The sequence below is a fragment of the Biomphalaria glabrata genome, chromosome 9 (genome assembly GCF_947242115.1).
Source record: "Biomphalaria glabrata chromosome 9, xgBioGlab47.1, whole genome shotgun sequence".
NCBI lineage: Eukaryota > Metazoa > Mollusca > Gastropoda > Planorbidae > Biomphalaria > Biomphalaria glabrata.
The window spans coordinates 29948367-29975532 of record NC_074719.1 but is presented as its reverse complement, the minus strand read 5'-3'; the positions used below and the strand labels follow the sequence as shown (position 1 = coordinate 29975532).

At 38.3% G+C, this 27166-nt stretch overlaps 1 protein-coding gene across 3 annotated transcripts in view; it reads left to right on the top strand.

The window, feature by feature from the left end:
• LOC106066979 (stomatin-like) overlaps nucleotides 1-27166 on the top strand; it is a 109875-nt gene that overhangs the window by 10540 nt on the left and 72169 nt on the right. The window contains exons 1-2 of one of the 3 annotated variants that reach the window (XM_056040699.1): nucleotides 5806-6124; nucleotides 23086-23201. In XM_056040699.1, coding sequence (XP_055896674.1) covers nucleotides 6046-6124; nucleotides 23086-23201 — 195 coding nt within the window. In that variant the 5' untranslated portion in view covers nucleotides 5806-6045. Of the gene's footprint in view, nucleotides 1-5805; nucleotides 6125-14263; nucleotides 14457-23085; nucleotides 23202-27166 lie in introns of those variants that run through there. The other 2 variants (XM_056040700.1, XM_056040698.1) reach the window with 2 other exon arrangements.

Sequence of the window (27166 nt, the reverse complement as noted above, 5' to 3'; positions counted from 1 at the left end):
CTTGTTATTATATAAAGGGAGAGTGATCCTTAAAGGATTACGGGCACGACATGGCCTAAATTGTGCCGATGTGCCAAAACTCAAACTCCTATGAAAGTGCGAGGCCCACTGCGGTGCCCTAAGGCCGGCCCTGCAAAATAGCGGCGTATGCTACGCCGTGGGTCGACTAGTATATAATATTTCAACTTCACTTCTGATATTATATGTTGATACTTAACTTTTACTCTGACACCATATGTTGTTGCATGGTCGTAGCCCGGGGGATGTTCGGGGTGCTATTAGTAGTGTACAATCATCGGCATAAAGAAGCTCTGTACGAACATTTCCTTAGTTTTAATATGGGAATATTGAACACATTGCCGTCTGAGCATAATCTGACGTAGATGCCTCATTTGACCCAACCTTATGCCAAAGAAGATAGCAAACAGCCCTACTTCATGACATTTTCTATGGGGCAGTGATCAGACAGATCAGCAATTGTGTCTAATCTGGCATTTTTGTCTTACATGAAGTTGCTTAATGATGGACAGAAACGTATGTGGGCATACGAGACTGGTCGAAATCCTATTTAAGCCTCCATAAGCCGTTGCGACTCACTTTGTCGAAAGCCTTGGTTTAGGTTCTGCTCTCTGCATTTTTCTTGTAATAGTCATAAAACAAATATCAAGTCAGATGTACCTCTACTAGCTCTAAAGCCACAATGGCTCCCAGATAGCACCTTGTCTACTAACGAGTAGGTCTGTCGATCAAGCAAGAATCATGCAAAGATCTTTCCTGCTATGACAGAAGTGTAATGCCTCGATAGTTGGAGCAGTTACACTTGTCACCCTTTTTGTTTAGGAATATAATATAGCGTAAGAGCAAATCAACGAGCTTAATCGGTGGGTGGTGGAAGTGGTTACTAGTAATCCTTACACCATTGATCGCAATTACTTTTAATGGACCTCATTCACCAATCGTAAACAAACAACATTTTGCCACGTGGTTCTCTATATCTTCTATACAAATTACGCAATCTATAAATGCTGTCACGTGATAAGTAATTTCCATTGTTTTATCAATATTATCACGCGTCTAAATGTTGTTTGTATATATAAATATAAGCATACAGTAATCTACTTACATTATCCATGATAAGAAATACACAAATATGTACACAAATAATGTAGTAAATAAATGCACAAATATATACACCACTAAGTAAAATGGCTCTCAAGCACTTTACAAAGTTACATACCACCAATCCAAAGTGAAATAAGGGAATAAAAATAGTCCAGAGCTTAAGCAAGAGATAGATGTGCTCCCTGTCAGCTCTCCAGCGAGAATGAGATCGGACGATGAAATTTTGTCCATATACATGTGGAGAGGGGGTGTGGCCGCGAATGTGGCCAGACTATCTGGCGTCTTTTTACAAAGAGATCCCCGTTTGACCGTGACGAGAGTTTCCGGGAGATAGACATTGCGCGAAGGCGAGAGTTGAAAGTCCAGGAAATTTGCCCAGGTGGTCAGAGGATATGAAGGGGGGATTATCAGAGTTCGGCCAGATCAAGGGAGATTATACCTTGATAATGGCTAGCGCTAGACGATCGGGGAGATCGCCTCCCGAGGTGTTGAGTTGAATGGGGCCCTTTGAAGTGACCAGCCGCTCCCCAAACGGATGTTTGCCAAGATAGATAAGGGGAGTGTACCCTTGTCAAGAGTCTAGTGTGGCACGTGTCAAGGTGGGGATAGTAAATGCGACGACGGTGCCTGGGAAGGTAAGGGTTGGATTGGAGGGGTGGTGGTGATGTTTTGGCTCTTGATTGGCCAAATTAGTAAAATTGATGATTAATAGCGTGTAAATAAATTAATTAAATGTTTAGACCTGAGTGATACCTTGAGTGAGCTAAAACAGTTTGTCACAAGGCGTTCCATTAGAAGATACATGGGCCAAAAGTGTGTTATTGAAGAAGAGGGGTTTTATTAGAAGAGACATGGGCCAAAAGTGTGTTATTGAAGAAGAGGCGTTCCATTAGAAGATACATGGGCCAAACGTGTGTTATTGAAGAAGAGGCGTTTCATTAGAAGATACATGGGCCGAAAGTGTGTTATTGTAGAAGAGGCGTTCCATTAGAAGATACATGGGCCAAAAGTGTGTTATTGAAGAAGAGGCGTTCCATTAAAAAAAGATTGTGTATGCTTGGGGGTGGGGGGTGGGGGGACGTTATAATGCAGGCTGACGAGAGACCTACAACTGATGGATCAAAATTGCGAATAGAAAATCGTTTTTGGTAAATTTAACCGCTGCGATTTCGATCTTGAAAATGGCTCAGTTGTTCTAGGATTAAGTTTTAAGTAATAACAGGTACGTCTTCGCATTTTATCTTCCGCGGCAAGTGGAGAATTATTTTTTAATCAGCCAGTCAGTGAGTCATCAGACGAGCTACACAACACATTGTGTAATACGGTTAAACTAGTCTATGTTTAGTTTGCCGGGACACTTTCAACCCTTCAGTCTCGCCATTATAACGCTTCCCCATCACTAACACATTTTTTCTGGTCCTCAAATTCTGTAACTCCATTTAATTGTCTTTCTAATACTTCAATTGAACGGTCCGCAACCACTAAATAAGCACAAACACTTCCTATCCCCACCACCAACACACCCACTCACAATACACAGTAATGTACATAATGTTTTGGGATTTCCTTCATAGCTTAAATCGTAGCAGCCAACCCAAAATAATCTAGACTTGTATTGAATTAGAGGCTCTGTAGTTCACTTCCACAAGCTAACTAGGGTCTCTTCTTGGAAGCACGGAGACTAGCTTGATATTTCATTCACTTGGAACAGGAAATATTAATATTCGTATGTATAGTAATGGACGTTCATTCTTTTGTTTCTTCTGACACTAACATGTCGATTTTTTGGTTAGTTGACACTAACACTAAATGATTCGCGTACTTTTTATATAAAATGCTGAAGGTATCTATATATATATATATATATATAATTGTCTTCATAGCTCCACCATTCCTGACATCACCAAGAAGTCATGGAAAGATCACTCTTTTATTTCTGCAAGTCGGACTAGAGTTACCCCACGTCACTTTAGCGGCAAAAAAAAAAAGGGATTGGGGTAGAACAAGTAGTAATCACCCGTCACTTAAACATTGTGGGGCCCTATTCGAAACGGATTTCATGGGCCCAGTTTGGGTAGGGATACTGATAATAAGTGAAAATTAAGAGTTTGTATTAGAAAATAAATTCGTCTTTGTATTTTATTCATTCTTTACTACGTACAGAATTACTTTACGAGCCTTGCGTGTAGCGAAGTCATACATTATATCATAAAAAATCTGTTTCCTACATAGATCACGCTTAGTAGCAAGAATTACTAAATGTTTCAATCTATCTTCGAGAATTGTTGATCTGAAGTAATTCTTCATTGGTTTGAGGCGCGAGAAGCTTCTTTTACCAGATTACACAATTACGGGTATTGCATAATGCCGTTTTTTTATCGCTCGTAAGATTGTTGGGCCTTCTAATGAGAGAACCCATCCAAAATCTAACCCCACCCATTGACCCAATCTCTAAAATAGAAACCCCAAAGAATCCTCCTTGGCTAATGAATAAACCCAAATTAAATTTATCCCTCCTTAATTTAAAAAAAGAAAATACAGACCCAAGCACACTACAAGTCCACTTTAGGGAACTGCAGGAGAGCTACGGGGATTGTGGCACCATCTACACTGACAGTTCCAAAATGAATGGAAAGGTCGCGTGTGCCTGCTCCTTTCGGAACAAAACAATCTCCCGTAGACTCCCCGATGGATGCTCCATCTTTACGGTCAAATTACATGCAATATCGCTTGCACTTAAGGCCGTCAAAGCATCAGAAAGGAGAAAATTTATAATCTGCTCCGACTCCAAATATTCGGGGCAGATGAAGACTGACATTCTATTGGTACATAAGAGCCTAAAGCTGTTGGACCAAATAACAGCCGACCATAGGGATGTCACCTTCATCTGGGTCCCCTCCCATGTGGCATTGAGGGAAACGAAGCTGCAGACAGAGAAGCAAAGAGAGCCCTAAATCATGCGGTGTCAGGAACCCAAATTCCCTGCTCAGACCTGAGACAAAGTATTGCCTCTGCCACCTATTGAGAGTGGCAGGGAGGCTGAGACTCACAATAAACTCAGGCAGATTGTGGCAGATGTCAAGTTGCGGCCCACATCTGAGGGTCTGACAAGGCGAGGTAGCACGACCATGTCCAGAATTAGGATTGGCCACACCTACATCACGCACTCTTTTGTGCTGAAGAGAGAGGAGCCCCCACTTTCTGAGTACTGTGACTCTCGCCTCACCGTGGAACATATCCTCATTGATTGCCCAAGATAACAGGATGTCAGGGAGACATTTTTTAGAGCACACAACTTAAAAACACTATTCGACAATGTCGACCCTGGGAAGGTACTGGGCTTTGTCTGGGAGGTGGGGTTGTCTACGAAGATCTGATTTATGAATTGTGAACATATAATATTTACATAAGATTTTTACCAAATTATTAAATTTTTACTACCTTTACTATTTTAACTGTAAATAGACCTTGTTTTTAATGATTTAACTGTATAGAATTTAGCCCTTGTTATTATATAAAGGGAGAGTGATCCTTAAAGGATTACGGGCACGACATGGCCTAAATTGTGCCGATGTGCCAAAACTCAAACTCCTATGAAAGTGCGAGGCCCACTGCGGTGCCCTAAGGCCGGCCCTGCAAAATAGCGGCGTATGCTACGCCGTGGGTCGACTAGTATATAATATTTCAACTTCACTTCTGATATTATATGTTGATACTTAACTTTTACTCTGACACCATATGTTGTTGCATGGTCGTAGCCCGGGGGATGTTCGGGGTGCTATTAGTAGTGTACAATCATCGGCATAAAGAAGCTCTGTACGAACATTTCCTTAGTTTTAATATGGGAATATTGAACACATTGCCGTCTGAGCATAATCTGACGTAGATGCCTCATTTGACCCAACCTTACGCCAAAGAAGATAGCAAACAGCCCTACTTCATGACATTTTCTATGGGGCAGTGATCAGACAGATTAACAATTGTGTCTAATCTGGCATTTTTGTCTTACATGAAGTTGCTTAATGATGGACAGAAACGTATGTGGGCATACGAGACTGGTCGAAATCCTATTTAAGCCTCCATAAGCCGTTGCGACTCACTTTGTCGAAAGCCTTGGTTTAGGTTCTGCTCTCTGCATTTTTCTTGTAATAGTCATAAAACAAATATCAAGTCAGATGTACCTCTACTAGCTCTAAAGCCACAATGGCTCCCAGATAGCACCTTGTCTACTAACGAGTAGGTCTGTCGATCAAGCAAGAATCATGCAAAGATCTTTCCTGCTATGACAGAAGTGTAATGTCTCGATAGTTGGAGCAGTTACACTTGTCACCCTTTTTGTTTAGGAATATAATATAGCGTAAGAGCAAATCAACGAGCTTAATCGGTGGGTGGTGGAAGTGGTTACTAGTAATCCTTACACCATTGATCGCAATTACTTTTAATGGACCTCATTCACCAATCGTAAACAAACAACATTTAGACGCGTGATAATATTGATAAAACAATGGAAATTACTTATCACGTGACAGCATTTATAGATTGCGTAATTTGTGTAGAAGATATAGAGAACCACGTGGCAAAATGTTGTTTCTTTACGATTGGTGAATGAGGTCATAGTTGTCGCGTGGTGTTATTTTTGAAATGGTTGGGATTTTTAAAAAAGTAGAAATATAGATCGTTTCGGTAACAAAAAACAACAAATAACTATGTTTTTCTGGCTTTTGCTTCAGTTTCTTTGCGCTTTTAAAGTTAGGTGATTTTCAAAAAAAGTAACTTAGCAGTAACTTTTCAATTAGTAGGCTACACTCCTCATCGCAAACATATACTAAATTGATATATCTAGTCACTGTTTAGATCCAGAATCTATATAGATCTAGATCTACACCTAGTGTAAATGAATCTACAACTTCTTGGACATATATTATGACCAGTTTTGTTGACCAAACGGAAACCTTTGATGAAATAGATCCAGTTCCAGTTATGGGTGTAAAGCACACATTTGGTGAGGACAGTAGTTTATTTGATGTATTTAGATTTTTTAAAGCTTTTTATAAATGAAACATTATATTCACGATGAGCTAATTTATATTTATGAAGATGCCGTGAGATGATAGAACTAATGGTAACTGAAAAATGCAGAACCACAGCAGACAACTAAAGGGCTTCAAGGACTCCCAGTAGTAGCTAGTAAATGATCTAGACATCTACAAACTTTTATATCTAAACATAATGTTTGGTGTATTGGCCTACTACGTTTCTACCAGAGGCGTAGCTAGCCATGTGCTGGAGGTGCGGGCACACGGGGCATCAAGTGGTGATAGGCATCAAACTAAGGACATACTTTCTCACTAAAAACTAGACATTATACCAACACAAGCTACACTTTTTGAAATCTAAATTAAACATAAACTAAATTAGCTACTTAGTTAATCTCCTCTATTCTTTCTAACATCAAATGTCAACTGAAGACTTGCTTGAATTAAACTTTCTAAAGGCAACGCACTTTTACACGTCCACTTTCTTCTTAGGCAAATGCCAAAGGACGAGAAAGTTTTGAGAAAGTTTTTGTTTTATTCAAACAAGAAATAAAAAAGTGGAAAGATTACACAAAGTGACTCCTGGAGATCATTTGTTGTCTCTCAAATCAGAACTCCTGGAGATCATTTGTTGTCTCTCAGATCAGAACTCCTGGAGATCATTTGTTGTCTCTCAAAGCAGAACTCCTGGACATCATTTGTTGTCTCTCAGATCAGAACTCCTGGACATCATTTGTTGTCTCTCAGATCAGAACTCCTGGACATCATTTGTTGTCTCTCAAATCAGAACTCCTGGACATCATTTGTTGTCTCTCAAATCAGAACTCCTGGACATCATTTGTTGTCTGTCAAATCAGAACTCATGTAGATCATTTGTTGTCTCTCAAATCAGAACGCCTGGAGATCATTTGTTGTCTGTCAAATCAGAACTCCTGGAGATCCTTTGTTGTCTGTCAAATCAGAACTCATGGAGATCATTTGTTGTCTGTCAAATCAGAACGCCTGGAGATCATTTGTTGTCTCTCAAATTAGAACTCCTGGAGATCATTTGTTGTCTGTCAAATCAGAACTCCTGGAGATCATTTGTTGTCTCTCAAATCAGAACTCCTGGAGATCATTTGTTGTCTGTCAAATCAGAACTCCTGGAGATCATTTGTTGTCTGTCAAATCAGAACTCATGGAGATCATTTGTTATCTGTCAAATCAGAACGCCTGGAGATCATTTGTTGTCTGTCAAATCAGAACTCCTGGAGATCATTTGTTGTCTGTCAAATCAGAACTTTTGGATATCATTTGTTGTCTCTCAAATCAGAACTCCTGGACATCATTTGTTGTCTCTCAGATCAGAACTCCTGGAGATCATTTCTTGTCTCTTAAATTAGAACTCATGGAGATCATTTGTTGTTTGTCAAATCAGAACTCATGGAGATCATTTGTTGTCTGTCAAATCAGAACTCCTGAAGATCATTTTTTGTCTCTCAAATCAGAACTCATGGAGATCATTTGTTGTCTCTCAAATCAGAACTCCTGAAGATCATTTTTTGTCTCTCAAATCAGAACTCATGGAGATCATTTGTTGTCTCTCAAATCAGAACTCATGGAGATCATTTGTTGTCTCTCAAATTAGAACTCCTGGAGATCATTTGTTGTCTGTCAAATCAGAACTCCTGGAGATCATTTGTTGTCTCTCAAATCAGAACTCCTGGAGATCATTTTTTGTCTCTCAAATCAGAACTCCTGGAGATCATTTGTTGTCTCTCAAATCAGAACTCATGGAGATCATTTGTTGTCTCTCAAATCAGAACTCATGGAGATCATTTGTTGTCTCTCAAATCAGAACTCCTGGAGATCATTTGTTGTCTCTCGAATCAGAACTCCTGGAGATCATTTGTTGTCTCTCGAATCAGAACTCCTGGATATCATTTGTTGTCTCTCAAATCATAACTCATGGAGATCATTTGTTCTCTATCAAATCAGAACTCCTGGAGATCATTTGTTGTCTGTCAAATCAGAACTCCTGGATATCATTTGTTGTCTCTCAAATCAGAACTCCTGGACATCATTTGTTGTCTCTCAGATCAGAACTCCTGGAGATCATTTGTTGTCTCTCAGATCAGAACTCCTGGAGATCATTTGTTGTCTCTTAAATTAGAACTCATGGAGATCATTTGTTGTTTGTCAAATCAGAACTCATGGAGATCATTTGTTGTTTGTCAAATCAGAACTCATGGAGATCATTTGTTGTCTGTCAAATCAGAACTCCTGAAGATCATTTTTTGTCTCTCAAATCAGAACTCATGGAGATCATTTGTTGTCTCTCAAATCAGAACTCATGGAGATCATTTGTTGTCTCTCAAATTAGAACTCCTGGAGATCATTTGTTGTCTGTCAAATCAGAACTCCTGGAGATCATTTGTTGTCTGTCAAATCAGAACTCCTGAAGATCATTTTTTGTCTCTCAAATCAGAACTCATGGAGATCATTTGTTGTCTCTCAAATCAGAACTCATGGAGATCATTTGTTGTCTCTCAAATTAGAACTCCTGGAGATCATTTGTTGTCTGTCAAATCAGAACTCCTGGAGATCATTTTTTGTCTCTCAAATCAGAACTCCTGGAGATCATTTGTTGTCTCTCAAATCAGAACTCATGGAGATCATTTGTTGTCTCTCAAATCAGAACTCATGGAGATCATTTGTTGTCTCTCAAATCAGAACTCCTGGAGATCATTTGTTGTCTCTCGAATCAGAACTCCTGGAGATCATTTGTTGTCTCTCGAATCAGAACTCCTGGATATCATTTGTTGTCTCTCAAATCATAACTCATGGAGATCATTTGTTCTCTATCAAATCAGAACTCTTGGATATCATTTGTTGTCTGTCAAATCAGAACTCCTGGAGATCATTTGTTGTCTCTCAAATCAGAACTCCTGGAGATCATTTGTTGTCTCTCAAATTAGAACTCCTGGAGATCATTTGTTGTCTCTCAAATCAGAACTCCTGGAGATCATTTGTTGTCTCTCAAATCAGAACTCCTGGAGATCATTTGTTGTCTCTCAAATCAGAACTCATGGAGATCATTTGTTGTCTCTCAAATCAGAACTCATGGAGATCATTTGTTGTCTCTCAAATCAGAACTCCTGGATATCATTTGTTGTCTGTCAAATCAGAACTCCTGGAGATCATTTGTTGTCTCTCAAATCAGAACTCCTGGAGATCATTTGTTGTCTCTCAAATTAGAACTCCTGGAGATCATTTGTTGTCTCTCAAATCAGAACTCCTGGAGATCATTTGTTGTCTCTCAAATCAGAACTCCTGGAGATCATTTGTTGTCTCTCAAATCAGAACTCCTGGAGATCATTTGTTGTCTCTCAAATCAGAACTCCTTGAGATCATTTGTTGTCTCTCAAATTAGAACTCCTGGAGATCATTTGTTGTCTCTCAAATCAGAACTCCTGGAGATCATTTGTTGTCTCTCAAATCAGAACTCATGGAGATCATTTGTTGTCTCTCAAATCAGAACTCCTGGAGATCATTTGTTGTCTCTCAAATCAGAACTCCTGGAGATCATTTGTTGTCTCTCAAATCAGAACTCCTGGAGATCATTTGTTGTCTCTCAAATCAGAACTCCTGGAGATCATTTGTTGTCTCTCAAATCAGAACTCATGGAGATCATTTGTTGTCTCTCAAATCAGAACTCCTGGACATCATTTGTTGTCTCTCAAAGCAGAACTCATGGACATCATTTGTTGTCTCTCAAATCAGAACTCATGGAGATCATTTGTTGTCTGTCAAATCAGAACTCCTGGAGATCATTTGTTGTCTCTCAAATCAGAACTCATGGAGATCATTTGTTGTCTCTCAAATCAGAACTCCTGGACATCATTTGTTGTCTCTCAAATCAGAACTCCTGGAGATCATTTGTTGTCTCTCAAATCAGAACTCCTGGAGATCATTTGTTGTCTCTCGAATCAGAACTCCTGGATATCATTTGTTGTCTCTCAAATCATAACTCATGGAGATGATTTGTTCTCTATCAAATCAGAACTCCTGGATATCATTTGTTGTCTGTCAAATCAGAACTCCTGGATATCATTTGTTGTCTCTCAAATCAGAACTCATGGAGATCATTTGTTCTCTATCAAATCAGAACTCTTGGATATCATTTGTTGTCTGTCAAATCAGAACTCCTGGAGATCATTTGTTGTCTCTCAAATCAGAACTCCTGGAGATCATTTGTTGTCTCTCAAATCAGAACTCCTGGAGATCATTTGTTGTCTCTCAAATCAGAACTCCTGGAGATCATTTGTTGTCTCTCAAATCAGAACTCCTGGAGATCATTTGTTGTCTCTCAAATCAGAACTCATGGACATCATTTGTTGTCTCTCAAATCAGAACTCATGGAGATCATTTGTTGTCTGTCAAATCAGAACTCCTGGAGATCATTTGTTGTCTGTCAAATCAGAACTCATGGAGATCATTTGTTGTCTGTCAAATCAGAACGCCTGGAGATCATTTGTTGTCTGTCAAATCAGAACTCCTGGAGATCATTTGTTGTCTGTCAAATCAGAACTCCTGGATATCATTTGTTGTCTCTCAAATCAGAACTCCTGGACATCATTTGTTGTCTCTCAGATCAGAACTCCTGGAGATCATTTCTTGTCTCTTAAATTAGAACTCATGGAGATCATTTGTTGTTTGTCAAATCAGAACTCATGGAGATCATTTGTTGTCTGTCAAATCAGAACTCCTGAAGATCATTTTTTGTCTCTCAAATCAGAACTCATGGAGATCATTTGTTGTCTCTCAAATCAGAACTCATGGAGATCATTTGTTGTCTCTCAAATTAGAACTCCTGGAGATCATTTGTTGTCTGTCAAATTAGAACTCCTGGAGATCATTTGTTGTCTCTCAAATCAGAACTCCTGGAGATCATTTTTTGTCTCTCAAATCAGAACTCCTGGAGATCATTTGTTGTCTCTCAAATCAGAACTCATGGAGATCATTTGTTGTCTCTCAAATCAGAACTCATGGAGATCATTTGTTGTCTCTCAAATCAGAACTCCTGGAGATCATTTGTTGTCTCTCAAATCAGAACTCCTGGAGATCATTTGTTGTCTCTCGAATCAGAACTCCTGGATATCATTTGTTGTCTCTCAAATCATAACTCATGGAGATCATTTGTTCTCTATCAAATCAGAACTCTTGGATATCATTTGTTGTCTGTCAAATCAGAACTCCTGGAGATCATTTGTTGTCTCTCAAATCAGAACTCCTGGAGATCATTTGTTGTCTCTCAAATTAGAACTCCTGGAGATCATTTGTTGTCTCTCAAATCAGAACTCCTGGAGATCATTTGTTGTCTCTCAAATCAGAACTCCTGGAGATCATTTGTTGTCTCTCAAATCAGAACTCATGGAGATCATTTGTTGTCTCTCAAATCAGAACTCATGGAGATCATTTGTTGTCTCTCAAATCAGAACTCCTGGAGATCATTTGTTGTCTCTCAAATCAGAACTCCTGGAGATCATTTGTTGTCTCTCAAATCAGAACTCCTGGAGATCATTTGTTGTCTCTCAAATCAGAACTCCTGGAGATCATTTGTTGTCTGTCAAATCAGAACTCATGGAGATCATTTGTTGTCTCTCAAATCAGAACTCCTGGACATCATTTGTTGTCTCTCAAAGCAGAACTCATGGACATCATTTGTTGTCTCTCAAATCAGAACTCCTGGAGATCATTTGTTGTCTCTCAAATCAGAACTCCTTGAGATCATTTGTTGTCTCTCAAATTAGAACTCCTGGAGATCATTTGTTGTCTCTCAAATCAGAACTCCTGGAGATCATTTGTTGTCTTTCAAATCAGAACTCCTGGAGATCATTTGTTGTCTCTCAAATCAGAACTCCTGGAGATCATTTGTTGTCTCTCAAATCAGAACTCATGGAGATCATTTGTTGTCTCTCAAATCAGAACTCCTGGAGATCATTTGTTGTCTCTCAAATCAGAACTCCTGGAGATCATTTGTTGTCTCTCAAATCAGAACTCCTGGAGATCATTTGTTGTCTCTCAAATCAGAACTCCTGGAGATCATTTGTTGTCTGTCAAATCAGAACTCATGGAGATCATTTGTTGTCTCTCAAATCAGAACTCCTGGACATCATTTGTTGTCTCTCAAAGCAGAACTCATGGACATCATTTGTTGTCTCTCAAATCAGAACTCATGGAGATCATTTGTTGTCTGTCAAATCAGAACTCCTGGAGATCATTTGTTGTCTCTCAAATCAGAACTCATGGAGATCATTTGTTGTCTCTCAAATCAGAACTCCTGGACATCATTTGTTGTCTCTCAAATCAGAACTCCTGGAGATCATTTGTTGTCTGTCAAATCAGAACTCATGGAGATCATTTGTTGTCTCTCAAATCAGAACTCCTGGAGATCATTTGTTGTCTGTCAAATCAGAACTCCTGGAGATCATTTGTTGTCTGTCAAATCAGAACTCATGGAGATCATTTGTTGTCTCTCAAATCAGAACTCCTGGAGATCATTTGTTGTCTGTCAAATCAGAACTCCTGGAGATCATTTGTTTTCTCTCAAATCAGAACTCATGGAGATCATTTGTTGTCTATCAAATCAGAACTCCTGGAGATCATTTGTTGTCTCTCAAATCAGAACTCCTGGAGATCACGAACAACTAGAAGTAGAATTGGAAGGACAAAAATGAAGACAAGGTCTTGGAGTTAGTGAAACTACTATCAAAGTGGCATCCACTTCTGAGAGAACATTTGGTTTGAACCAAATTACACAAATACAAAAATAATTTTGTAATTTTGGGTGGTCCTTAAAATATAAAACTAGCCAAATATTTCTCGATTATTTTCAATACTATGTCTACACCTGACATTTTTAAGTTTGATGTTACTTATGAAAAATTATACGGTAATTGTTAATGAGTTCATGAGTCTTTTCTTTACTTCATCATCACTAGAGCCAAGTATGACACTTAGAGAACATGCAGGCTTAGAAATAATGGACTGCAGAGGTTATGGCTTTGGTATTGCTGCTGTCATCAAATGTCAACACTACGGTGTCCAAAGGCGTATTCTAGAAGTCAATGCTAAAGCAGAATTCATTGCCTGCTCAAACGATTCTCTAAATGTAGCAGAAATCAAGCTGCTGATATACGCTACCATTTACACATCTTTATTTTTCAAGTCAGCACTTAACTGGGTTCTCCTCATTTAAAATAACAGAAACTAGTTTTATTAAGTATATGGTTAAACCTTTTATAGTACCAGAGGTTAGGGATACATACATAAGTTATTGATAGTTTTACCAGCAAAAAGCGCGTAATTTTTTTTTTTTAGTTTTGCAAATTAGCAATACCCGTGTTATACATTATTTAGAAGAAAAAAACGCCCTTTAGCTGTTAAATTCTGTTTTAATCACGAGGCGTTGCCACACCGTGCATCAAATACCATAGCTACACCCCTGGTTTCTACTAATAAACTCTCCTGGTCTTTGTATAAATGTTGGAGGGTACCAGCGGTAACATGAGATTTGCGCGGGCGGCACTCCCGCTTTAAAAAAAAATTAGGCACAAATTGTTGGCCTTATATTTTTTTATTTATTTTATTTGTGTAAACTCTATTTATATATATTTAAGGTCATCCATTTCACCTTTTTAACAAAGCTTATATGAAACTGACTACTTCTGCCTGTCTGGTACAACTTTTTTAGACTTTATTTCTCCTACTTCCCGTTCTTGGATCAAGTGTAAGCTTTGCACAATAATTAATTTTCATGAATCAATTAAAAAACAAACAAAAAAACAATTAGTGATAAATAATTAATTTTGCTTGATACAGAAAAAGATAAATAAATCTTACAATATTGAGAAATATGACTGTAAATGTGCAGTTTGTTCCCTTATATAAGCTTTTTTTATATTTTGCTTGTTTTTTTTTAAATAATATATTTTATAAAATGTTTTATTGTTTAATGTTTTAAGAATATATTTTGTAATATCACTCTATTTGTGATTCGAAGCCCCACCCCTTTTAGCTTAGCATATTGATGGATACTACATGGATACTATGGGCCTAGTAGCAATTGGGATATCCAATTAATAAACAGAAGATACAATTTGTGCTTACACGTTCATATGATTCATACATATTCGCATCACACGCTACATCATCGGGTGCCTATCATTTACTGGACAATTCAGGCACTATTTTAGAAAGTGACAATGGCGCAAGCTGCCTCAACCATCCAACGTCACCAGCAGTCAAGTAAATGTGGTAAGAAAACTTCATGTATTAGCAATTACAAATAATAAAGCGTGTCAAACAAAAAATGGCTGGTTCCTCTACCACTAATGAAACCCCACTCATATCATATCAAACCTATATTATTTATGTGGACGGGCATGTCTTTTGAGAATAGGGGTATAGATGTGAGCAGGTCAGGAGGCGCTGAGTGAGAGATACCTATTCTCTGCTCAACATTAAATTTAAACAGTAGGCAGATGTTAGCGCTACTGTGTGGGTTTCATCTGTGACACCTCAGTCTACGACCAAGGGGCTAGAGTCGCCTAAGTAACCAGACATACTAACCTAAACTAAATGAAAGCAAGATAACGAAACTTTAGTTTAGGATAAATAAACAAAACGAAAATTTATTTACATACAAATAACTCAATAGTAAAATATAATATATACACTACAATGAAAACAACTAATACTAACCCTCTAAATCTACGACACTACAAACAACAACAAACTAACCAAACCAAATATCTAACACAAACTGATCAAAACAACTATCTAACTAAAGAGAACTAAATCACTACAAGACAACTACTATACTAGACCTAGATCTACACAAACACACTACAAAAAACTAGTCTAGATCTACAATATTCTACTATTATAACCAACCCATAACTAAAATCAAAACAAGAACACCTTAGCCTTAGTACCTTACTATTAGTATTCACTAAGAACAGAAACAGACTATAAATATAACTAACTTCCTAAGCCACTAAGGCAACACTTCACTACAGAAACAAAATAAATCTACATCTACAGCAGGGTAATAGCAGTTATAGCACAGCAGAGAAATAGCAGCATGTATTTCAGCAGAGCAATTTCAGCAGCTATACACTATAGCAGTTTAAAACAGCAGTAACAATAGCCTGCAATACATAAAATCATATATTCTATTAGATCTAGAAAACTCAAAGCAGGACTGATGGACGCCGCCATGCTCCAAACATAAACTGCCAACTAGAAAATAAAACTAAATTAAAATATATCTAGCATATTTACACAGTGTGCCATAGATCTAGTAAAAGAAAATATAAAATAGTTACAAACTTACAGGCCGTCCCAGGTACAGAATAATAAAATAATTAGACGACAGACCACAAAGATCTTTAGCTGTCACACAGACAGATATGGTACTGACCACTTGTCAAATGTACACTCAAATGTTTTAAGACAGCATGTAGTACATCACTTTTATACTATCCCGCACTAACCTATATAAATATGCGGAAGTGCAATTATAAAATCTGACACTAACCTATAAAAATAAAATATATAAAAATAGATCTAACCTATACAACAAAAATACATATAAAACTAGCTCAGGGAGCGCAAGCTCACATAGAAATAGTGCTATACAAGATGAGCCATAGTCATACATGAACCATAGTCGTTCTACGGCTGAAGTTGACCTACAGATATCCATATATCAAACTCAAACTAGTATCTGAATTGACCGTCATTACGGCACATCATAACATTTCTATAGAAAAGTGTTCTTATTTTGTAATTACATACACACACACAATTAACAGTTAAAAAATAAAATCGTTATCGATACAGTAATCATTCGTGATAAATCATACAATAGGCTGACCATCCCCCAACCCTACGTGTCCCATGGAACCTGATGTCCCATGGAACCTAATGACCCTTGGAACCTAATGATCCTTCACCAATGCGGTAAACTGGTCCAACTTCTAAAAGAGTTTGACACAATCGGCTATACGGACTTGGACAATAAGGACCTGCAGAGGAGCTCAGACAATTACCTTGTTAGTGGCAAATGTAAACTCCATTTAAATGCCAATCCAAACAAGTCACACATCTTTAACCTAGCGTTTAACGTATAAAGGTTTAAAGATTACAAATGTATTGAACAGTTCATCTCAGAATATAAAAAAAAGCTTCGAGGTTCTAGCAATTATACTGCCCCTTTTTTATACAAGGAGTGATGGATACAAGACAAAACATGGAAACTGATCGATTAGTGCAAATATATCCAACCTAGAAAAGACCATAGAGATGCAATATAAGATCGTAGAGAGAAGCAGAGGAAGTCTCCAGGGAAGTACGAAAAGAGAAGCTGTCGGCAAGGTAAACGAGTCTGGCTTGAACAGTACGGCCTTGAGAATAAAAACGACACGAGGACTCCATTGCATTGATCGAGACCTCATTGGGTAAAGAGCAGACAGGCTTCCAGAAAGGCAGCTCGAGCATTGATCGAGACCTCATTGGGTAAAGAGCAGACAGGCTTCCGGAAAGGCAGCTCGTGCATTGATCGAGACCTCATTGGGTAAAGAGCAGACAGGCTTCCGGAAAGGCAGCTCGTGCATTGATCGAGACCTCATTGGGTAAAGAGCAGACAGGCTTATGGAAAGGCAGCTCGTGCATTGATCGAGACCTCATTGGGTAAAGAGCAGACAGGCTTCCGGAAAGGCAGCTCATGCACTGAATCGATCTGCTAACCATCATAGAATAAAGTCTGGAATACCAACAAAGGATGATGATGGTTTCTTAGACATAAAAAAAAGCCTTTTAAAGCATCCATCGCGAAAATAGCAAGAGAAAACAATTCAACAATTTGTTCAGATTCTCTGCATCAGTTGTTAGGACGATAGAATAACGAAGTTCTTCAACATCAAGACGTGTGTGAGACAAAGGTGTATCGCCATTTCTCTTTCTGATAGCCATTGATGAAAAAAGCTGTGGAACTCGCATTGACCGCTATCTGTGGCTACAGCTTGCCAATCGCTGCGTGGAAGAACTTCAAAACGAGAAAGGTTGGGCATCAGTTCTCCAATTATTTTTATTTGCAGACATACGTTAGCCTGGTCTCTACATTACATACCTTTTCTTAAACTACGGTAACTGACCTGTACTATATCACACGGCTAGGCAGACATTCGAGACAGATTTAGACACACGGCTAGGCAGACATTCGAGACAGATGTCACAAGGCTAGGCAGACATTCGAGGCAGATTTAGTCACACGGATAGGCAGACATTCGAGGCAGATTTAGTCACACGGATAGGCAGACATTCGAGACAGATGTCACATGGCTAGGCAGACATTCGAGGCAGGTTTAGTCACATAGCTAGGCAGACATTCGAGGCAGATGTCACATGGCTAGGCAGACATTCGAGGAATATTTAGTCACATAGCTAGGCAGACATTCGAGGCAGATTTAGTCACACGGATAGGCAGACATTAGAGGCAGATTTAGTCACACGGCTAGGCAGACATTCGAGGCAGATTTAGTCACACGGCTAGGCAGACATTCGAGACAGATGTCACATGGCTAGGCAGACATTCGAGGCAGATTTAGTCACATAGCTAGGCAGACATTCGAGGCAGATGTCAGAAGGCTAGGCAGACATTCGAGGCAGATTTCACACGGTTAGGCAGACATTCGAGGCAGATGTAGCCATACTAAAAGGCAGACATTCGAGACGAATGTTGTCACACAGCTAGCAGACATTCTAGAAAGATGTTGTCAAATGTCTAGGTAGACATTCGAGACAGATGTCACACGGCTTTGGGACAGTTTTTCTACCTGTTTCTGAAATTGATAACGATATAGTCTTAAGAGCCCAAATAGACAATATAAATATAATTTAATTTTGCAATACAAGATAATTTAAGTAATAACAGAGTTACAAGAAATTACGAACTTAAAAAAAATAATTAAAAATTTAAATTATGTCCACTCCTTTCCTTATCTGTGTTTCGATTTCTTGGGGGGTTGTACATCGCTCTGGTCTAGCGTGTTCTTAGTGAACGCTTTCAAAGAATGAGTCAGAGCTTTGCGCGTGTTTTCTTTATCACTATTTCACACACAAAAAAAGTGTTCAGATCGGAATATTGATTCATTTGATATAAGTCTGCTCTGCTGAAAATATAAACTAACATATTTTATTAGACCAATAATACATATTTGTAACAATGACTATTTTACAGAAATTTCCCCAAAATAAATGATTTTTTTAGACAGTTTTGGCACTCCTCTGCAGCCTCACCCCCTCACTACGCCTCTGCCTGCATAACTATATGACATTTAATAATTGCTTAAAAAACATAAGATAAGAATATCGCTACATTTCGCTCTGGTGATAAAATGTTATCAGTGTAATTAACATAAGAACCATCTTCTATTATGTTTGTGAACAATTTTTAAACACTGCGCCGGCTAGGATTAAAAGAACACAGTCAACTTTATCTCTTAATGGATCTGTGTACACCCACTACTGTGACATGACACACAACAATAGTCACATAGACAGATTTTACTGATAAGAAACTATTTGTATTATTTTCTTATCAATAATGTATCAACGCTTCTCATATCTCATTCCATTCATTTGTTTTCTTCACGATAAACCCTAAGACTAACCGTATTCACGATAAACCCTAAGACTAACCGTATTCACGATAAACCCTAAGACTAACCGTATTCTCGATAAACCCTAACACTAACCGTATTCACGATAAACCCTAAGACTAACCGTATTCACGATCTGCGTTACGTTCAAATAGTTGATATATCAGGATTATTCTAATGATCTTCAGAACGAGACAGCTGGAGGGCACTTACAAAGGCCGCTGGTTACACATTAGAGACCAAAAGAAAATCTGTTGCCGAGGACAGACGTAGACGGCGAATAGAAAATTTAAATCGAGCACCGGCGTACAATGACTATGCCTGCGATAGTGTGGCAAAATATGTAGGTTGCAGCTGGGGCTGCGTAGACACTGGGAAATACGGTTCCACGACAATTCGTTTACTGACATTTCGTTCAGCTAGCAGACATTCTAGAAAGATGTCAAATGTCTAGGTAGACATTCGTTCACTGACATTTCGTTCACCCGACAAATCGTTCACCGACAGCTTGTTCACCGACAGTTGGTTCACTGACAATTCGTTCACAGACTATCACTAGATTGTTAATATTATTTCCCCCCCCCCCAAAAAAAAAATATATATTTATACTAGCCGGATATGACATATATAAAGAGGAATGTAAGCATATGTATGTATGTCCCGCATAGAAATTAAAACCGTTTCACCAATCTTGATAAAATGTTCATTAGATCACGGAGGAGACCGTAGTGTATGTTCAATGCCCCCACCCTCTTCCCTCTCAATCGGGAGGCCAGGGGGGGGGGTTCAAAAAAAACCCTAAATTTATCTCTATTAAAGAACAAAACTCTTAAAAAAATCGGGTAAACCCGCAGGCTGCGGGTCATATTCGGCTAGTCTATACTACAAAGTAGAAAGTAAGGCGTATGTATGTATGTGCCGAATAGAAATCAAAACCGTTTGACCAATCTTGATAAAACTTGGCATAAATGTTCCTTGTGTACTAATTGGGACCGTAGTGTATGTATTGTAGCCTTAAAACATACTTAAGACCGACTCTATGAAAGGATAGTATCTTTTAAATCTAGTCCATGTTAACATGTTGACATGAGAAAAGATCGAAAGGATTTAAATCTAGATCTAATTTTAAGAACTACACTTTGCACAGATAGTTTTTTACTTTGACACATGAAAATTACAAAATATAGTCTATTGATTTCATTATTTAATATGTGAGCAGGTCAGGGTGGCGCTAACTGAGTGAGCCCTTTTTGTTATTATCTGCTGCTCAACATTTATTCAATATTTTACAGTAGGCAGGTGGTAGCTCTACTGGGTGGGCCCAATCTGTGCACCTCGGTCAGCGACCAAGGGGCTAGAGTCGCCTAAGCAACCAGACAGCCCAGTTAAACTAAACTAAACTAATCTAGCTAACTAAAAGAAACAACCAACTAAATTTATAAAACAAAACTTATATACACTTTATTTACAACAAACTTACAAAGCAATAAAAATATAGATGAATACGAAAAAAAAAACTTTACAGAAACAACTAAATAAATTAAGAAATAAACAACTAATCAACCTGACTATACCACTACCAACACTAATAAGAAACCCAAATGTCTAACTATCTTTACTAGATTACACCTAAAAATACCAACACTAAACACAACAGTACAGCAGACAGCTTAACTGTGGCAGTAATATACTAATAAAGGCAGCCAGGCAGTACTAATAACGACAGTAATAACTGCGGCAGAGTTAGACAGACAGGCAGTAATAATAACGACAGCTATAACTGCGGCAACCAGTAGGCAGACAGGCAGTAATAATAACGACAGCTATAACTGCGGCAACCAGTAGGCAGACAGGCAGGCAGTAATTATAGCCTGCAATTACAAATATAAACAAACATAAAAAATATATATAAAACAATCATTATAATATTAATGGAAATACTTTTAGAAACATTAACAAATAGACATAGTATAGAAAAGCAACAAGGGGATTATTAGGGATAGCTGGGGGGGAGGTGACGCTATCCAGATTAATGGAGCTTCCGGTTTCATCGGGGTAATCATGGCTAATTAACTGGCCAGTGATGCCACTACACTAATCAGTCTACATCTAGACTATAACAGTAGATGTAGGAATAACTAATACAAATACAAACTAAAGAAATAAAAATAAAAACATTTTCCAACTTACAGGCGGTCCCAGCTGAAATTTACACTACAAATAAATAACTATAACTCCTACACCGGAAAAAGAAAGAACTGACCGCACCCTTTCTATTTATAGAGCCAGGTCATGACTCACCTAAACTAACTCTAACATTAAAGAGCTGGCGGGAACCATGCATGCACTCAGCACTAGCCTAGATAGTTTACAAATTAACAACAGATAAAAATAGATCAAAAATTAGATCTAGGATCGCCAGCTCACAAATAAAATTAGCTTCAAATTTATGTTTCAAAATCATTTTTACATAAATTCGTTCCTTATATCTACGAATTTAGAATTCCTGACATTCATTCTTTCATTAGACATTACCCGAAAGGTTACACATCTCTCTATTCCTAGGTCTAAAACTCTAATTCAACTCTAAGATGATAGAACTTCTCTTCGCAAAGATAGTTTTATACTTAAACACATGAACATACTAATTATAGTCCATTTATTTTATAATTTTCATTAAATTAACATTCAAATTTGTTTTTCTAACGCATTTTTCATACATCGTTCGCAAAAGCTGCGAAGCCGTGTTGAGATATATTCTAATTTCTTTTTTATACTTTAACACATATATCTATTCATTACAAATTTTAATCAAATATACGTAGGCCTACAAGCAAATGTATTTATTTGAAAAATGAATTTAAGTCGACTAGCTATTTTGATAGCCCCATTCATACTATTTTTACATTCACGCAACCGCATTCGCTTTACTTATAAAATTATTATTTCGTTTAATTGTTTACAAAGCACGTTCAGTGACTATATCGAAAGTGATACGCAAATTTAGACCAGCGGGCCGCGGCTAACATATGGCTAGTATACTATAAATTAGAAAGTAAGTCGTAGGTATGTATGTATGTCCCTAATAGAAATCAAAACCGTTTGACCAATCTTGATAAAACTTGGCATAAATGTTCCTTGGGTACTAACTGGAACCGAAGCGTATATAAAGTAGCCATAAAACAAGCTTAAGACCCTCAAAACAAAAAAGTTGTCCAACTCTATGAAAGTATTACTAGTTCATTGATCTAGGTCATTATAGCCATTATTACACGAGACAAGATCGAAAGATAGATCTAGATATAATTTTAAGAACTACACTTTGCAAAGATAGTTTTTTACTTCGACACATGAAAATACAAAATACAGTCCATTCATTGCATTATTTAATAAAATTAACCTTCAAATTTGTGTTTCAAAAGCATTTGACATAAATTCGTTGCATATATCTGCGACTTAAGTATCCTGATGTACTTGATATCCCATTCATTGTTTCATTCTATCTTTCATTAAAAAGGAGGGAGGAATGTAGAAACGCACTGTAGATCAAACAGACAGTTGAGGCTAGGCTTTCAAAGAGTCATAGAGGTAACATCGTACATGATAGTGACTGAGACTAGACTGCTCCCGTCATGAATTAAACAGTTATACTTCTTTATACGCCTGTTGGTTGTTCACTCTTTTTGTGGAGTTCTATTAGTTGTCTGCATGTCTGTAGTCAAGAACTCGCCAGTAATTTGACGCGTACAGAAACACGCAACCTACTTGCTGAACAGTACACCTTAACAGACGCAGATTAGACATTACATCTCTACATTGGACCAAATGCGCCTGGGCCTATGTTTAGCAGGCTGCAAAATCGGATTTTCAATAGTGCTTATAGTTTTTGAGATTTGAGCGTGTCAGACGGATGGTCAGACGGACTACACAAAACTAAATGGCGTCCGTCAAGAATTATGCTGTTTTTATGTACGATCTTTTGTTTGAAAGTGATTTTGTGTTTGAAATAAGCAAATGGGTTGCAGATTTTTTGTAAAACAAAAAGGCCGGAATTACTGACCGCATGGTTAACAAAAAAACATGCTTTATAAACAAACACCCTATCTATTAGTATTACTTTGCTAATGTGTTGTTGTTTTGTCAGACTTTAAACGGGTACAAGTTTTCCTTCTTAGTTTGTCCATTGCTAATCCAAAGTTTTTGTATTTATTTTCTTTCAGAAGACCTTCGACCGTCAGAAGATGGAGAGATTGGATTTTGTGGCTACATTCTGTTCGCATTGTCAATGTTTCTCATCGTCATCACTTTCCCGTTCTCTCTTTGTTTATGCATTAAGGTTAGGCTTAAATTGTTTATAGCGACTCATCTCTGTTCACAACTCATCTATCTCTGTTCACAACTCATCTCTGTTCAAGACTCATCTATCTCTGTTCACAACTCATCTATCTCTGTTCACAACTCATATATCTCTGTTCACAACTCATCTCTGTTCAAGACTCATCTATCTCTGTTCACAACTCATCTCTGTTCAAGACTCATCTATCTCTGTTCACAACTCATCTATCTCTGTTCACAACTCATCTCTGTTCAAGACTCATCTATCTCTGTTCACAACTCATCTCTGTTCACGACTCATCTATCTCTGTTCACAACTCATCTCTGTTTAAGACTCATCTATCTCTGTTCACAACTCATCTCTGTTCAAGAATCATCTATCTCTGTTCACAACTCATCCATCTCTGTTCACAACTAATCTATGTTCACAACTCATCTCTGTTCAAGACTCATCTATCTCTGTTCACAACTCATCTATCTCTGTTCACAACTCATCTATCTCTGTTCACAACTCATCTATCTCTGTTCACAACTCACCTATCTCTGTTCACAACTCATCTCTGTTCACAACTCATCTATCTTTTTCACAACTCATCTCTGTTCACAACTCATCTCTGTTCACAACTCATCCCTGCTCACAACTCATCTCTGTTCACAACTCATCTCTGTTCACAACTCATCTCTGTTCACGACACATCTATCTCTGTTCACAACTAATCTATCTCTGTTCACAACTCATCTATCTCTGTTCACAACTCATCTATCTCTGTTCACAACTCACCTATCTCTGTTCACAACTCATCTCTGTTCACAACTCATCTATCTTTTTCACAACTCATCTCTGTTCACAACTCATCTCTGTTCACAACTCATCTCTGTTCACAACTCATCCCTGCTCACAACTCATCTCTGTTCACAACTCATCTCTGTTCACAACTCATCTCTGTTCACGACACATCTATCTCTGTTCACAACTAATCTATCTCTGTTCACAACTAATCTATCTCTGTTCACAACTCATCTATCTCTGTTCACAACTAATCTATCTCTGTTCACGACTCATCTATCTCTGTTCACGACTCATATATCTCAGTTCACGACTCATCTCTGTTCACGACTCATCTCTGTTCACAACTCATCTCTGTTCACAACTCATCTCTGTTCACAACTCATCTATCTTTTTCACAACTCATCTCTGTTCACAACTCATCTCTGTTCACAACTCATCCCTGCTCACAACTCATCTCTGTTCACAACTCATCTCTGTTCACAACTCATCTCTGTTCACGACACATCTATCTCTGTTCACAACTAATCTATCTCTGTTCACAACTCATCTATCTCTGTTCACAACTCATCTATCTCTGTTCACAACTCACCTATCTCTGTTCACAACTCATCTCTGTTCACAACTCATCTATCTTTTTCACAACTCATCTCTGTTCACAACTCATCTCTGTTCACAACTCATCTCTGTTCACAACTCATCCCTGCTCACAACTCATCTCTGTTCACAACTCATCTCTGTTCACAACTCATCTCTGTTCACGACACATCTATCTCTGTTCACAACTAATCTATCTCTGTTCACAACTAATCTATCTCTGTTCACAACTCATCTATCTCTGTTCACAACTAATCTATCTCTGTTCACGACTCATCTCTGTTCACAACTCATCTCTGTTCACAACTCATCTCTGTTCACAACTCATCTATCTTTTTCACAACTCATCTCTGTTCACAACTCATCTCTGTTCACAACTCATCCCTGCTCACAACTCATCTCTGTTCACAACTCATCTCTGTTCACAACTCATCTCTGTTCACGAAACATCTATCTCTGTTCACAACTAATCTATCTCTGTTCACAACTCATCTATCTCTGTTCACGACTCATCTATCTCTGTTCACAACTCATCTCTGTTCACAACTCATCTCTGTTCACAACTCATCCCTGTTCACAACTCATCTCTGTTCACAACTCATCTCTGTTCACAACTCATCTATCTCTGTTCACAACTAATCTATCTCTGTTCACAACTCCTCTCTGTTCACAACTCCTCTCTGTTCACAACTCATCTATCTCTGTTCACGACTCATCTCTGTTCACGACTCATCTCTGTTCACGACTCATCTATCTCTGTTCAAGACTCATCTATCTCTGTTCAAGACTCATCTATCTCTGTTTAAGGCTCGTCTATCTCTATTCAAGACTCATCTATCTCTGTTCAAGACTCATCTATCTCTATTCAAGACTCATCTATCTCTGTTCAAGACACATCTATCTCTATTCACGACTCATTTGTCTATGTTCACGACTCATTTGTCTATGTTCACAACTCATCTCAGTTCAAGACTCATCTCTGTTTAAGACTCATCTATCTCTGTTCACGACTCATCTATCTCTATTCAAGACACATGTTATGAACATAAAGATAAGTGAGTCGAGAACCATGTCTGTATAGTATGGCTTTAATACACTGAATGACTACACAGCACACATTTCGTGAACACATTCTCACGGACGAGTTACAAGCACATGTAAACATAAGAACGACAACCGATACAAAATATAATTTTCATAACATTCACCCCCGGTTCAAATAATGCTAACTAGTATTATCAACAATGAAAGAATTAAGTAAGTGCAGAATAATAATAGAGATTCAAGTAAACAAACAATGTAGAATAGCATGACATAATGTAACATGTTGATATATCATGGTAAATCAAATAGCTTATTAAAATATACCATGATAGATCAAATATCACATTAAAGTCAAGTCAACAAAACCAAATGAAAGTAGTAAAATAAACAAATGTCATTTTGGAGACAAAACTGAATGTCAAAATAAGGGCCCTAGTAAGCTGATGAGCTTTTACACTTTGTAGTTGGCCCTTACTCTAAAATTGTGTGTATGTGTAGTTTCATCTGCTTGAGTTTCGGACGGTCTGGCTATGTCTTCGGTGGTGCTGGTGGTTTCTTCAGGCATGATAGAATCAGTAGGTGGATTCCTGGGAGGCCTGCTTTGGACAGGGCAATCAATATCAAGCTCTGTTCTACTCTGATTCTCTTTGGATGGGGCAGCCAATATCAAGCTCTGTTCTACTCTGATTCTCTTTGGACGGGGCAGCCAATATCAAGCTCTGTTCTACTCTGATTCTCTTTGGATGGGGCAGCCAGTATCAAGCTCTGTTCTACTCTGATTCTCTTTGGACGGGGCAGCCAATATCAAGCTCTGTTCTACTCTGATTCTCTTTGGATGGGGCAGCCAATATCAAGCTCTGTTCTACTCTGATTCTCTTTGGACGGGGCAGCCAATATCAAGCTCTGTTCTACTCTGATTCTCTTTGGATGGGGCAGCCAGTATCAAGCTCTGTTCTACTCTGATTCTCTTTGGATGGGGCAGCCAATATCAAGCTCTGTTCTACTCTGATTCTCTTTGGACGGGGCAGCCAATATCAAGCTCTGTTCTACTCTGATTCTCTTTGGATGGGGCAGCCAATATCAAGCTCTGTTCTACTCTGATTCTCTTTGGACGGGGCAGCCAATATCAAGCTCTGTTCTACTCTGATTCTCTTTGGACGGGGCGAATAGTTCATTGAGACATTTAACAACCGTAGAGGAAGACATATCGGGACATGCAAATGCAAATGGGAATCTAGAGAATTCATCTATAATGGTAAGTAGATATCTATTTCTTGAAACAGTATGGAGAGGTCCCTTGAAATCCATACTAATTCTCTCAAAAGGTTGAGTTGCTTTAATCAGTTCTCCGGTCGGCTGTCGAAAAAAAACGGGGCTTTAGTTCTGCACAAGCTTGACATTGTTCTATTACAGTTCTGACGTCATCACAGGAAAATGGAAGATTTTTAGTCCTTACGTAGTGCAATAGTCGAGTAACGCCCGGGTGGCAAAGACTAGTGTGCAGCAATTTAAGGTCATTGCGAGTGATGGCAGATAGA